The following is a 14,057-nucleotide window of genomic DNA, read 5'->3' as shown; positions in this document are numbered from 1 at the left end:
GTGGTTCTGCCCTGAGATCGTCAGCCATCCGCCCTGTCCTCACGCAGCAGTACTACCAATCTTCAGTTAACCAGCACACAGTAAATTCAGACATGTCATCCCCTCCTAACTCAATCCCCTTTCCTAAACAAACGCCAGTGCATCTCCACCTTATGTAGAAGAAGTAGAGGGCTCCAGTCCATGTTCGAGCCCCGAAGAAGATTGCAATGCACGCGGCACTATTTGTACTGAATTAACTGTGTGCTGGATGGGTAGTGCTAGTCTAGAAGCCATCTCTGGGTTGAAGCGTAGAGCAATAAAAATTTCATTGCTTTGATACTATGCAATGTTGCTGCTGGGCTCTAACGATAGTGATTGGCCTTTTGCACCTGCAGATCATTTCGGGGCTCCAGAACTTCGCCAGGTCCAATGTTGCGTCTGTCATCACGGCTACGGATAAGGTGTGGATGCTATTTGGTGCATTCGTTTTCCATGCTCTGGTTTCTTGCACTTTAGCTCTTGCAGAGGGATGAAATGTTAACATGTGAACTTTATCTGGGATGGAATAACATAATGATGTTGAGTTTGCTAGTGATGTGCTTTGGAGTTGATAATATTGCCAGCTTAGGTCACTGCTGAGCTTGTCAATCCAAAAGTCTGCAAGTAGAAGGCAGCGTTTGATTAGTACCTAAGCCTCGTCGTTTATCTCACTAGAAGAATCAGAACCAGCACATAGTATCCTTCACATAGTAGTACATCAATTGTGAATTCTGTTTTGGAGAAGTCATTGTCAATGCAAGTTAATTAGCTGCAGCAACAAAGTATCCTCTTCAGATTCAGTCAGTGTCAGGGAAATTAGTATCCAAGAAGCAACTATTTTGATTAGTGTTCAGGAAGCAACTGTTGTTATCATCCCACTCTAATACTCTTTTCCAACTGATAAATTTTCTAATAAGTATTACTGGAAAACTTTATATGAACCTTTTAGAAAAACTTATGATAACAAGCTGAATTCAGTACAAGTGCCTCTATTTTGTATCCAGAGGAGTTGTAATTGCTAGTTCTTGCTAAGTAATCATAAAAATGCTTGTGTTATTACTAAAGGATGCCGGACATTATTTGCGGTTCAGATAATATGTTAAATGCAGAATTATCGGTCTACCTAGTAGATACCCATGGTTCAATTTTATGTTTGTTCCTATCAATACAAATGCTGAGCTATGTTCCATTTTTACTGTTGTTTGTGATATTTTTGCAACTTTACTTCCCATATTAAGGCAAGCCCCATTTTAGCATTTAATAATGAGTTTGTTACTCATCAATCTAGAAAATAGAAGTTCAGAACCTGCATCTCTAACTCTCCGTCAATGATCAAGAAACTCATTCTTTGACGAGTTTTACTTTAACTTGCATGTGTTGCCTTGAAGATCATTGTTATGTCTAAAGTTTTTGCTACTTATTCACTTTGCTACTGCAGCATGTCCCTAAAACAAATTTCCTTCTTTTGATGAAGCCTTTTCAGATCACCGAAGACTTCTTGACAGGTAAATACCCCTGTAGTATACTTGTCATCCCATAAATCTATACATGAAGACATGTTCTGTATACTCTCTGTGCCCCGTGGTAGGTCTTTTTTGATTGTCTGTCATTTTATTCCAATATGATGCCTTATTTAGGTTGGTGCTGTATGGCCTGGTTGAGCTCAAGGTTAACGGAGATGGCAATTGTCAGGTATATTTACAGGATTCAGTTCTCTGTTTACTTTTCGAGAATAGCATAAAGGAACACATGAATTACTTGTTAGCAGAACTGCTTGTTTCTAATTTTTTGCACAATCTAGCTTCTTATTTTTGTCTACCAACAATGAAAGCCAAGATTCAAGCGATAAGTTAATGTAATCATGTACTTTACAGGTACTCCTCCATCCATATGCTTACTCAAAGTGCAAGCAAGTGTAAATGTGTTTCATTAATTTCGCTTTAACAATTACTTATATACAATATTAGTGCATCTAGTGTTGGCATTCTAAGTCATTTACTTTATTATATTCATGTGTGCTCCACGAAAGTACATATGCACATGTAAAATTTGTAGCACATTGGCATCAACATATACCGCATTGTTCTCCATGTCATTCTTCCCAAAGAATCTGAAGTTTCTAAACCTCTGTTGGTAATGCTGCAGGGTTCTGGTGGCGACACCGATGATCGTCAAGAGGTTCTTGGACTGGACGGTGGCGTGGTTGCCGATGTATTCGCCTCACTCCTCCTCTACCTCTGGCACCCCAACACATGGGTAAGAAGTCGGCCAGACACCCCGAGCCCGAGAGATGATCAACATTCAGATACACTTGATTCGGTATGTGGCCAATTCTGAATCTGAATCTTAATGGTGTTCGGGTTTCAGGGTGCGGGGCATTTGTACATGGCTTCATCCGCCCGCTAGTGGCAAGACACGAGGACGACATCGACCCAGGCCAGCTGGAACCGAGGGCTAGGGAGAGGGACGTGATGGCGTCCCAAGTCACGATGGTGGCTGCCTTCGGTCAGGTGTGTTCTGTTGAGGCTGCCCGATGTGTAATAGTAGTAGAGCTTACTTAGGTAGTTGCTTACCAAGTTGCTATGCACAACACTGTGTGATTTGAATTATACATGAGTTGTCGTTACAATGAGGAACCGTGTGATGGAATGAAATTGGTTGATTTTATTTTTTTAATTCATAATAGGTTAGTAGTAGCATGGGAAAAAAACTGGGCGCTACTAGTATATAGGATACTAGTAGCGTTGGTAGTTTACCCAACGCTACTACTATTTCATTACTAGTAGCGTGTGTATGTGATAGCAGTAGCGCGGGGGGGGGGCACGCTACTAGTAACTTTTTCAGCTGTAGCGCGGGGTAAAAAACCCACTACTGCTAAAAGTTAGATGTAGCGTCGTAGCAGTAGCGCGGGTGCCCGCGCTACTGGTATGCAAAAAAAACTATGCTACTGGTAGCGTTTTTCCTAGTAGTGTTAGCTAATAACTTCTTAAGATCGGATCTATCATTGCAAGCAAGAAGATCTCTAGCAGTTTCTTCATCCATAACATAACCCTCAATAATTTCATCATCACTATCTTCAATAATATCATCTTCAATAATTTCATTCTCTCTAACCCTAGCAAGTTGTTCATCTAGATATTCACCTAATGGCACAGTAGTATCAGGCACAGAAGTACTTTCATCATAAGAATCATGCATAGTAGAAGTGGCATCATCAATAATATGCGACATATCAGAATTAATAGCAGAAGCAGGTTTAGTTGTCGCAAGCTTACTTATAACAGAAGGAGAATCTAGTACAGAGCTAGATGGCAGTTCCTTACCTCCCCTCGTAGTTGAGGGATAAATCTTAGTTCTTTCGTCTTTCAAGTTCCTCATAGTGATCAGCAGATATAAATCCCAAGTAACTCAAAGAATAGAGCTATGCTCCCCGGCAACGGCGCCAGAAAACAGTCTTGATAACCCACAAGTATAGGGAATCACAACAGTTTTCAAGGGTAGAGTATTCAACCCAAATTTATTGATTCGACACAAGGGGAGCCAAAGAATATTCTCAAGTATTAGAAGTTGAGTTGTCAATTCAACCACACCTGGATAACTTAGTATCTGCAGCAAAGTATTTAGTAGCAAAGTAGTATGATAGTAATGGTAACAGTGGCCAAAGTAACGATAGCAGTTTGGTAGTAATTGTGACAGTAGCAACGGAAAAGTAAATAAGCAAAGCGCAATATGTGAAAAGCTCGTAGGCATTGGATCAATGATGGATAATTATGTCAGATGCGATTCCTCATGTAATAGTTATAACATAGGGTGACACAGAACTAGTTCCAGTTCATCAATGTAATGTAGGCATGTATTCTGAATATAGTCATACGTGCTTATGGAAAAGAACTTGCATGACATCTTTTGTCCTACCCTCCCGTGGCAGCGGGGTCCTAGTGGAAACTAAGGGATATTAAGGCATCCTTTTAATAGAGTACCAGACCAAAGCATTAACACATAGTGAATACATGAACTCCTCAAACTACGTCATCACCGAGAAGTATCTCGATTATTGTCACTTCAGGGTTGTCGGATCATAACACATAATAGGTGACTATAGACTTGCAAGATAGGATCAAGAACTCACATATATTCATGAAAACATAATAGGTTCAGATCTGAAATCATGGCACTTGGGCCCTAGTGACAAGCATTAAGCATAGCAAAGTCATAGCAACATCAATCTCAGAACATAGTGGATACTAGGGATCAAAACCTAACAAAACTAACTTGATTACATGATAAATCACATCCAACCCATCACCGTCCAGCAAGCCTACGATGGAATTACTCACGCATGGCGGTGAGCATCATGAAATTGGTGATGGAGGATGGTTGATGATGACGACGGCGACGAATCCCCCTCTTCGGAGCCCCGAACGGACTCCAGATCAGCCCTCTCGAGAGAGATTAGGGCTTGGCAGCGGCTCCGTATTGTAAAACACGATGAAACTTTCTCCCTGATTTTTTTCTCTGTGGAAGCAAATATATAGAGTTGGAGTTGAGGTCGGTGGACGTCCAGGGGCCCCACAAGGCAGGGGGCGCGCCCAGGGGGAGGGGGCGCGCCCCCACCCTCGTGGACAGGGTGTGGGCCCCCTGACGCTATTTCTGTCACCAATATTTTTTATTAATTCTGAAAAGTTTCTCCGTGGATTTCCAGGACATTCCGAGAACTTTTATTTCTGCACAAAATAACATCATGGTAGTTCTGCTGAAAACAGCATCAGTCCGGGTTATTTCCATTCAAAGCATGCAAGTTAGAGTCCAAAACAAGGGCAACAGTATTTGGAAAAGTAGATACGTTGGAGACGTATCACACATATCCTGATAGTTGTTGTACAGGCCACAAGCTTTGTGCTGGAGGGCCCTTGGGTAGTGGTATAGCCCCCTTGGGCATCGCTGCAGCCCTCAACATTGTTTGTTGGTGTCCATCTTCACTCATAGAGTTACCAGCTAGTGTTGGTGCGTTTTTTTCTCTGCGGTGCAGAAGTAGGTCGCTGTTGCCTAGGTCCAGAAGGGGCTTGTGCAGGTTCATCAGGACGCACCGCAGGGCCACTAGTTGCCTGAGTGTTACTCGGTGGTGGCGCAGAAGTAGGTTGCTGCTGCCTAGGTCCAGAAGGGGCTTGTGCAGGCCCTTCAGGATGCACCGCAGGGCCACTAGTTGCCTGGGAGTTACTTGCTGGTGGCGCAGAACCATCAGCTGATGGTGGAGGATGATACGTCTCCAACGTATCTATAATTTTTTATTGTTCCATGCTATTATATTACCTTTTTTGGATGTTTAATGGGCTTTACTATACACTTTTATATTATTTTTGGGACTAACCTATTAACAGGAGGCCCAGTCCAAATTGTTGTTTTTTTGCCTATTTCAGTGTTTCACAGAAAAGGAATATCAAACGGAGTCCAAATGGAATGAAACCTTTGGGAGAGTTATTTTTGGCACAAACTCAATCCAGGAGACTTGGAGTGGACGTCAGGGAAGCAACGAGGTGGCCACGAGGGTCCAAGGCGCGCCCTACCCCCTTGGGCACTACGCCCCTGGCCATCAGGTCATATTCGGAAGCCTAAATTTTGTGGACGATATCCGTGGAGACTTGATCTTCGACGGATTCGAGCCAATGACGGCTATTCCCGGCCACCACAATGAACGTGACCTAGATCCATCATCGGACCACATGCAGGAGATAACGCCTGTGACCACCCTGGCCCTAGAGCCAGAGTGGACTGCGTCGTCCGAAGATGGGAAGCTTAACCCCGCCTCGGAGGTCGCAGACTCAGCAGCGCTCAAGCCGCACACAGACCCAACATTGAGCTGGGCTTGTGTTACCGGAACCTCGGACTCGTTTCCGGCCATGGGTTCGGGACCGTGTGCATCCGCGCCCAGCGAACCTGACTGGGCGCAAGTCTTGGAGTTCAGCTCCGCAGACATCTTCCAGCACTCGCCCTTTGGCGACATGTTAAGCTCATTAAAATCCCTCTCCTTGTCGGGAGATTCTCGGCCGAACTATCTCCGGCTCGAGTGGGAAGCGGACAATGAAGAACTTTTGTGTCCCACCCACCACCCACTTCATAGCCACTGTCGACGACTTAATAGACATGCTCGACTATGATTCCAAAGACATCGACGGTATGGACGACGATGCCGGAGAGGAGCAGGAACCACCGCATATAGGGCGTTGGACAGCCACCTCCTCATACGACAGATACATGGTGGATACACCCAAAGAAAACAACGGCGACAATGAAAACCCAGTCGAGGATAAACCTCCTGAGACACAGCCAAAGCGCTGACGTCAGCGGCGCCGCTCTAAGCCACGCCATAGTAAAAACAGCAATACCGTCACCGGAGAAAATAACAGTCCGGACGATGCCGACAACAACGAAGACCCCGTTGAACTAACCTCCGAGAAGGAGGAACGGGATGATGGGCGAGTCAGCCCTGGCGAACAAGCCATGAACAAAGACTCGGAGGATAGCAATTACCTTCCGCCCTCCGAGGATGAGGTGAGACTCGGCGACGAATATTTCATCGTGCCTGAGGAGCCCGCCGAACAAGAACACTTTAAGTGTCAGCTAATTGCCACTGCAAGAAGCCTGGAAAAGAAGCAGCAGCAGCTTCAAGTTGATCAAGATCTGCTCAATGAAAGATGGACGGATGTCCTGGCAGCCGAGGAATATGGCCTCGAGCGCTCAACCAACAGCTACCCGAAGCGCAAACTGTTACCGCAGTTTGATGACGAGGCACTGGAGCCCGTCCTACCAAGGTATGATGCGGCTGACCGACCACCGCGTGGTCGGGACAAAGCGGCACCTCGAGCCAAACACCAGCATGCACTGCCTCGCTGAACAAACATAAATACAACAGCTCGGGATCATACACATGACCTGCGATGAGATTTGGAAAAAAGAGCAGGTCAAACAAGATCAATCTACGGATCACGGGGGTGTGCCCCAATGCGCGATGACGGCCATCCGGTTAAACGTGACGAACATAACCACGTCCGGGCCGAAAACCGCAGACGAGCTCCATCCGAGCTACGTCAGGACTTGGCCCGATATAGAGGTGCCGCACACCCCCTTTGCTTCACTAAAGAAGTAATGGGACATGATTCCCCAGAAGGGTTTAAACCCATGAACATCGAATCATATGATGGCACAACAGACCCCGCGGTATGGATTGAAGACTTTCTCCTCCATATTCATATGGCCCGCGGTGATGATCTTCATGCCATCAAATACCTCCCGCTCAAGCTCAAGGGACCAGCTAGGTACTAGTTGAACAATCTGCCCAAAAGCTCCATGAAGATTGACAACTTCCAAGGCACTTATGTCTGACCTCTGGGTGCCGATGACTTAAGTCACATAATCCAAAAGACCGGAGAGTTAGCCAGGAAATTCTGGACTCGGTTCTTAACTAAAAAGAACCAGATCGTCGACTATACAGAGCCAAAGCCCTAGCAGCCTTCAAGCACGGCATCTGCGATGAATGGCTGGCCAGACACCTTGGTCAGGAAAAACCTAAGTCCATGTCAGTCCTTACGACACTCATGACCCGCTTCTGTGCGGGCGAAGACAGCTGGCTAGCCCGTAGCAACAACAATAATAGTGAACCTGGCATTTCTGAAGCCAGAAACAGCAACGGCAAGCCCCGACGCAATAGGCATATGCGTCGAAACAACGGTGATAACACCGAAGACACGGCGGTCAACGCCGGATTCAGTGGCTCTAAGTCCGGTCAGCGGAAGAAGCCATTCAAGAGAAATAATCCGGGCCCGTCTAGTCTGGACCGCATACTAGATCGACCATGCCAAATCGATGGCACTCTTGATAAACCAGCCAAGCATACCAACAGGGAATGTTGGGTCTTCAAGCAGGCCGGCAAGTTAAATGCCGATAATAAGGAGAAAAGGTCGCAAAGCGATGATGATGACGAGGAACCCCGACCACCGAACACAGGGGGACAGAAGAAATCCCCCCCCCCCAGTCAAAACGGTGAACATGATATACGCCACCCATATCCCCAAGAGAGAGCGCAAGTGTGCACTGAGGGACGTCTACGCGATGGAGCCTGTCGCCCCAAAGTACAATCCATGGTCGTCCTGTTCGATCACCTTCGATCGCAGGGACCATCCGGCTAGTATCTGTCATGGCGGTTCAGCCGCACTGGTCCTTGACCCAATTATTGATGGATTCCACCTTACGCGAGTCATCATGGATGGTGGCAGCAGCCTGAACCCGCTCTATCAGGTTACAGTGTGCAAAATGGGTGTCGATCCCTCAAGGATCAAGCCCACTAAAACCACCTTTAAAGGTGTTATACCAGGTGTAGAGGCCTGCTGTACGGGCTCAATCACACTGGAGGTGATCTTCGGATCCCTGGATAATTTCCAAAGCGAAGAGCTAATCTTTCATATCATCCCCTTCCACAGTGGCTATCATGCATTGCTCGGATGAACCGCATTTGTCCGCTTCAATGCGGTGCTGCACTATGCTTACCACGCGGTGTTATAACAGTCAATGGAAATACAGAACGCTCCCTCTATCCTGAGGAGCACACCGCGGCCCTTGTAGCAGAAGTACAGAGTAGCCTTTTTAGGCAGAGCCTCAATTCGGCACTAAAGCCCCCGGACACCGTCAAGCGAGTCTGAACTACTCTACAACAGGACTGTCCAATTCGTCCAGAGCTCGACTAGCAATTCGGCCTCTGTCCCAGTCCCAATCAAGCGGTGGCATTTGTGCCGCGCGTGCATAATTACGCACTCAAAATACCATAGGCATGGACGGAGGCACTGCTAGATCGTGGTCCACAGTGCGGCTCAACCGCCCCTGGATCCGCATACCTTCATGTTTCCTTTTTCATTTCAGGTTCTTCTCTTCCAGAGGTTTTTCAGATAACCTGATCATTGTACCTATCACGGGATGGATACACCAAGAAGGCAAGGGGCTTCGATGTACAAGGGAATACCCAGGTGTTCTCTGCTAATGATCGTTATACCTGTTCAAAATACCCACACACAGCTCGCCCTTGGTCATGGCATGTCAAATAGCCTTATTTGCTTATTGCATTACTTGTACAAATACACCTTGACGTATTAATTAAATTACAATGGAAAATAGTTTGCGGCTCAATATTCGCGGCATCAGCTTATTACTTGACTTTTTCCTTGTCTTTGTATTTTTTATCAATTGCACCCGTACACTCTAGTACGCCTTAATTCGCCAGGGGCTTCATCGTACCCCATAACACGGCAATAAAGTCCGAACACTTTTATAGTAGAGTTCGGCACCCCGAACTTATAGCATCACATGCATCGGCTCCGAATCATGTCTTTGGTCAATAGTTGGGTTGCCCGGCTCCTGTGCTTACTAACTTACATTCCTCTATATCGGCTAGGGTAGTAAAGGGATAACTACTGCGATTGTGTCCCGGTTCTTTCAGACGAGCACCTTAGTAGAGCACGCCGAAAACTGAATGTCATGATGCGGCGAGAGCTGGTCGCTGTTCGAGAGGTTTCAAATCCTTAGAGATTTTTTCCGCATTATGCGAGGGATTGGTTTTTATCCGATCAGGCCTGTATAGCGCCCCAAGTCCGGACTTCCGAACACTAGGGGCTACGCCCATATTTAAAATTATCTAACTCCTATGGCTAAGTGAGGGTAATAAAGCCGTATAGTCTGATTGCCTTGTTCGTTGTGCTAAACACCTCCTTTAAGGACCAAAATTTGGAGTAAAGAGTGTTTAGATTTATCCCGAACACCCCCATACTATCTATGTGGGGGCAGAAGCCGACGACTGCCCAACTCTCAGATTTCATAAACGGCCGCATAGGAGGTAAAATTTTAAATAAACAAGCATTATATTACATAAAGATCTTGTTTCATATTACAGGACAGGATAAAATAAATGCTTTCATGGGAAAATGATATCCTTGGCGCATTGTTCCTCCACAAGGCGAGATCCCTCCAGGACACTGTCAAATATAGTTTGGGTCGGCAGTGCTCCTTCCCCTCAGGCGGCCCCTTAGTCATCAGCTTCGTGCCGTCCATCTTTGCCCAATGCATCTTAGCACGGGAAAAGGCCATCTGTGTGCCTTCAATACAGACCGGCCGCTTAACGGCTTCAAGCCGTAGATAGGCACCGACAAGCCGCTTCACGAGTCCGAAGTAGCTGCTGGGCATGGGCTCGGCAGGCCATAGCCGGATTATCAAATCCTTCATGGCTAGTTCGGCCGCCTTATGCAGCTCGACCAGCTGTTTCAGCTGGTCGCTAAAGGGCACCGGATGTTCTAGTCCAAGGTATTGGGACCAGAACAGCTTCTCCGTAGAGCTCCCCTCTTTGGCTCGATAGAATTCGGCAGCATCTAATATGTTGCGCGGCTTATCCGTAAATGCCCCTGGAGAGCTCCAAATCCGGGTAAGTAAAAGGAATTTTTCCTTCACATATCTGCTTTGCATAATGAAAGCCTTACCCGTCGTAGTCTTCTTGGCCGCCTGAATTTCCTGGAGGGCGCCCTGGGCCTCGGCTCGGGCGTCTTGTGCGCTCTGGCGGGCCTTTGCAAGTTCGGACTCTCAATCCTTAAACTCGTGCTCCAAGGACTCACACTTCTTGAAGGCGTCCTGAAGCTCTTGCTGGACCTCGCTGACCCAGACCTCCTGCTTCTCGCGTGTGGCGTGTTCCTTGGCCGCCTAGTCTTCGGCGTCAGCCAGCGCCTTCTTGAGGGCCGCTACTTCAGTCGTGGCCCCTAATAAAGTTCATAACACTTTAGTCAGCATGAGCCATTCATCCTTTCTAAATATACACACAGGTTGTTGCATACCTTGGCTCTCCTCCAGCTGCTTCTTCACATGGCCGAGCTCCTCCTTGGCCCACTCCAGATTCTGCTTCAGTCTTGAGACTTCTGCAGTGTGAGCAGTCGCAGCCAGCAGCGACGCCTGCTTATTCACATAGACATATTAGATTAGACTCCTGCGAAAATTATTTGATCCTCTGTTTGGCTTTTCTTTCCGAACACCGAACAGAGCATCAGTGGCTACTGTCTATAATGTGACTTTCTTTTTACAGGCTTCATTCAGTCCGCTTTTGGCGGACTGGATCTTCTCAATCACCGTACTCATAAGGGTGCCGCGTTCTTCAACAATGGAAGCACCTCGTAGCTCTTCCAGCAATCTATATGGTGCCTCTAGATGGACAGAGGCCACCGGTGGAACTGGCTTGGCCCCCTCTTTCGAAAGAGGCGGCCTGCAGGAGTCCGGAGCCACATGACCCTCCAGAGCTGTATTCGGCTCGGGGTTATGGCCCCCATCATCGGTGTGCATGGGGGTTTGGTCCCCCCATGTGTCCGGCCGCCATGGTCCTGTCCTCCGGCATCACCGGGACGGCCTCTTGAGCCTCTCCCTGGCCCGGGATCCTTAGATACAACACCTCGGTGTTGACTGTGGCCTTGGGTGAGGAGGCCGTTGGAAGGGACCCGTTGTCCATTGCCGATGGGTCCAGCGACCCTTCCAAAGAGAAGGATAGTTCGGTGTTGGACTGGGCCGGACTGCAGGTGCATGATCTAGCACATTAAAGACAATAAAGTAAAAAGGCCGGAAATACTACCGTGTCCGAATACTTACGACTTGGCCAGGGGCTTGACCCTGGGCTCCCACTGCCCGCCGCTATCGGTGGCTGCGACGGAGTAGTCCGGAAGGGAGGTTTTTCCCTTCTTGGGCGCCTTGGCCTCCCCATGTGTGGGGCCGCCCTCTTCTTTCTCCCCTCTGCAGGGGGAACGGATTTCTTCTTCCTCCTCCTCTTCCTCATCGTCTACAGCGACGAAGGAGTGATCCTCGATGTCTTCGTACATTGCATCTGAAGCGCCCTTGCGACGGAGACCGTCTCTGGTCCCCTGGGCCTTCTTCTTGGCCTTCTTCTCCGGCACCTCGTAAGGCGCCGGAAATAGCATCTTTGTCAGAAGTGGGGCTTCTGGGTCTTCAGGCAGCGGAGGCAGACAGTTAATCCGCTCCGCTATCTCTATCCAGGCCTGAAAATTTTAGTAGGGAAGCTTAGATTCCTTCCTCAAATATGTCAGTAATGGGTATACCTTGAAAACATGAAAGAACTTACCGGATTGGCCTGGAGTTCCGGATGTCTTCGTGCGTTGTGCCGAAGAGCTCTAGTAGCGTCCGGTGCTTGGCCGGATCGAACTCCCGCAAGTTACAAATCCGGCATTGGCACGGAAGGATCCGGCGAATGAGCATAACCTATATCACATTGACGAGCTTAATTTTCTTGTTTATCATGTTCTGGACACACGCCTGGAGCCCTGTCAGCTCGTCCGAAGAGCCCCAGGCCAGGCCATTCTCTTGCCAGGAAGTGAGACGCATCGGGACTCCGGATCAGAATTCAGGGGTCGTCACCCAGTTGGTGCCGCGCGGCTCGATGATGTAGAACCACCCCGATTGACACCCCTTTACAGTCTCCACAAAGGAGCCTTTGGGCCAGGTAACATTGGGCATCTTGCCCACCATGGCACCTCCGCACTCTGCTTGTTGGCCGCTCACCACCTTTGGCTTCACATTGAAGGTCTTCAGCCATATGCCGAAGTGAGGTGGGATGCGGAGGAAGGCCTCGCACACGACAATAAATGCCAAGATATTGAGGATAGAGTTGGGGGCCAAGTCATGGAAGTCTAGCCCGTAGTAAAACATTAGTCCGCGGACGAACGGGTGGAGGGGGAATCCCAGCCCGTGGACGAGGTGAGTAAGAAATACCACCCTTTTCTGGGGCTCCAGGGTGGGGACGATCTGTCCCTTGGCTGGAAGTCGATGAGCGATGTCCTTGGCCAGGTACCCGGCCTCCTGGAGCTCCTTGATGTCCTTCTTCGTGACGGAGGAGGTCATCCACTTGCCTCCAGCTCCAGATCTGGACATGATTGGAGTGCTTTCTTGGATGGAGAAGGTAAGATCTTGGGCGCTGGATCTCGAGAATGGATGGGCAGAGGAAGGAGAAGGTGTGGGCGTAAAAAGGTGAATCCTTATCCCCTTCTAAAGGTTGTAAAAGTTATGCGCCCCCCTGCTTGCCTTAAAATCCGCCTATTCCCCAAGCGCCCTACAGATGACACGGTTGGGTTACCCATGCCCGTATTGATGAGAATCCCATGATAAGGGGACACGATCTCTGCTTCGACAAGACGTGCCAATGAAACCGCACTTCGAAATACGGAGCGGCAGGCTTAGAAACGGTTCGAATAATGAACGGGCAGTCGCGTGATGTCACGCTATTAAAAGTTGCCAGCGGATTGGACTCATGAAATATTATACTCTCTACAGTTGTGTGTGGTACTTGTTTTGCAGAGCCGGGCATGTTTTCTATGTTCGGAAGGCTATGTTGGAGTATTTGGAAAGGAACACGCCTTGCAATACCGAAGACAATCTGCCTGCCGGACTCATCGTCATTCAAGCCTGGTTTAGGGGCTACTGAGGGACTCCTGGACTAAGGGGTCCTCGGACAGCCGGACTGTTGGGCTATGAAGATACAAGATAGAAGACTTCATCCTGTGTCCAGATGGGACTCTCCTTTGCGTGGAAGGCAAGCTTAGCGATTCGGATATGTAGATTCTTTTCTCTGTAACCAACTTTGTACAACCCTAGTCCCCTCGGTGTCTATATAAACCGGAGGGATTAGACCTCTAGGGTTTAGCCACAACAATCATAACCTCATAAGCTAGACTTCTAGGTACCCATTACGATCTCGTGGTAGATCAAATCTTGTAACACACATATTCATCAAGATCAATCAAGCAGGAAGTAGGGTATTTCCTCCATAGAGAGGGTCCGAACCTGGGACCATTAGCCTTCGACACACAGTTTGGGACCCCCTGCCCGAGATCCGCCGGTTTTGACACCGACAGCGCCCTACCCCCCTAGGCGCCCCCCACCCTCATGAGCCCCTTGTGGCTCCCCTGACCAACTTCTTTCGCCTATATATACTCATATACCCCGAAAACATCCAGAAG

The 14,057-nt window shown here is 48.1% G+C and overlaps 1 protein-coding gene across 1 annotated transcript; it reads left to right on the top strand.

Annotated features, from left to right (window-relative positions):
• Window positions 1-320: 320 nt before the first annotated feature.
• On the top strand, window positions 321-2,659 carry LOC119280569. Its single transcript, XM_037561381.1, has 5 exons — window positions 321-440; window positions 1,457-1,523; window positions 1,656-1,710; window positions 2,164-2,274; window positions 2,386-2,659. The coding sequence occupies exons 1-5, from the start codon at window positions 321-323 to the stop codon at window positions 2,474-2,476; spliced, it is 444 nt and encodes a 147-aa protein (XP_037417278.1). The 3' UTR covers window positions 2,477-2,659.
• Window positions 2,660-14,057: the final 11,398 nt, after the last annotated feature.

Source organism: Triticum dicoccoides, chromosome 3B (genome assembly GCF_002162155.2).
Source record: "Triticum dicoccoides isolate Atlit2015 ecotype Zavitan chromosome 3B, WEW_v2.0, whole genome shotgun sequence".
In the NCBI taxonomy this organism is placed as follows: domain Eukaryota; kingdom Viridiplantae; phylum Streptophyta; class Magnoliopsida; order Poales; family Poaceae; genus Triticum; species Triticum dicoccoides.
Note: the sequence above shows the minus strand (reverse complement) of the source record. Positions and strands in the feature narration are given on the sequence as shown.

Coding starts and splice junctions, on each gene's coding strand:
- LOC119280569 (XM_037561381.1), top strand. CDS start 321: ATGCAATGTTGCTGCTGGGCTCTAACGATAGTGATTGGCCTTTTGCAC. Junction 441..1,456: donor TCATCACGGCTACGGATAAG/GTGTGGATGCTA, acceptor TTGCTACTGCAG/CATGTCCCTAAAACAAATTT. Junction 2,275..2,385: donor TCTGGCACCCCAACACATGG/GTAAGAAGTCGG, acceptor TTCGGGTTTCAG/GGTGCGGGGCATTTGTACAT.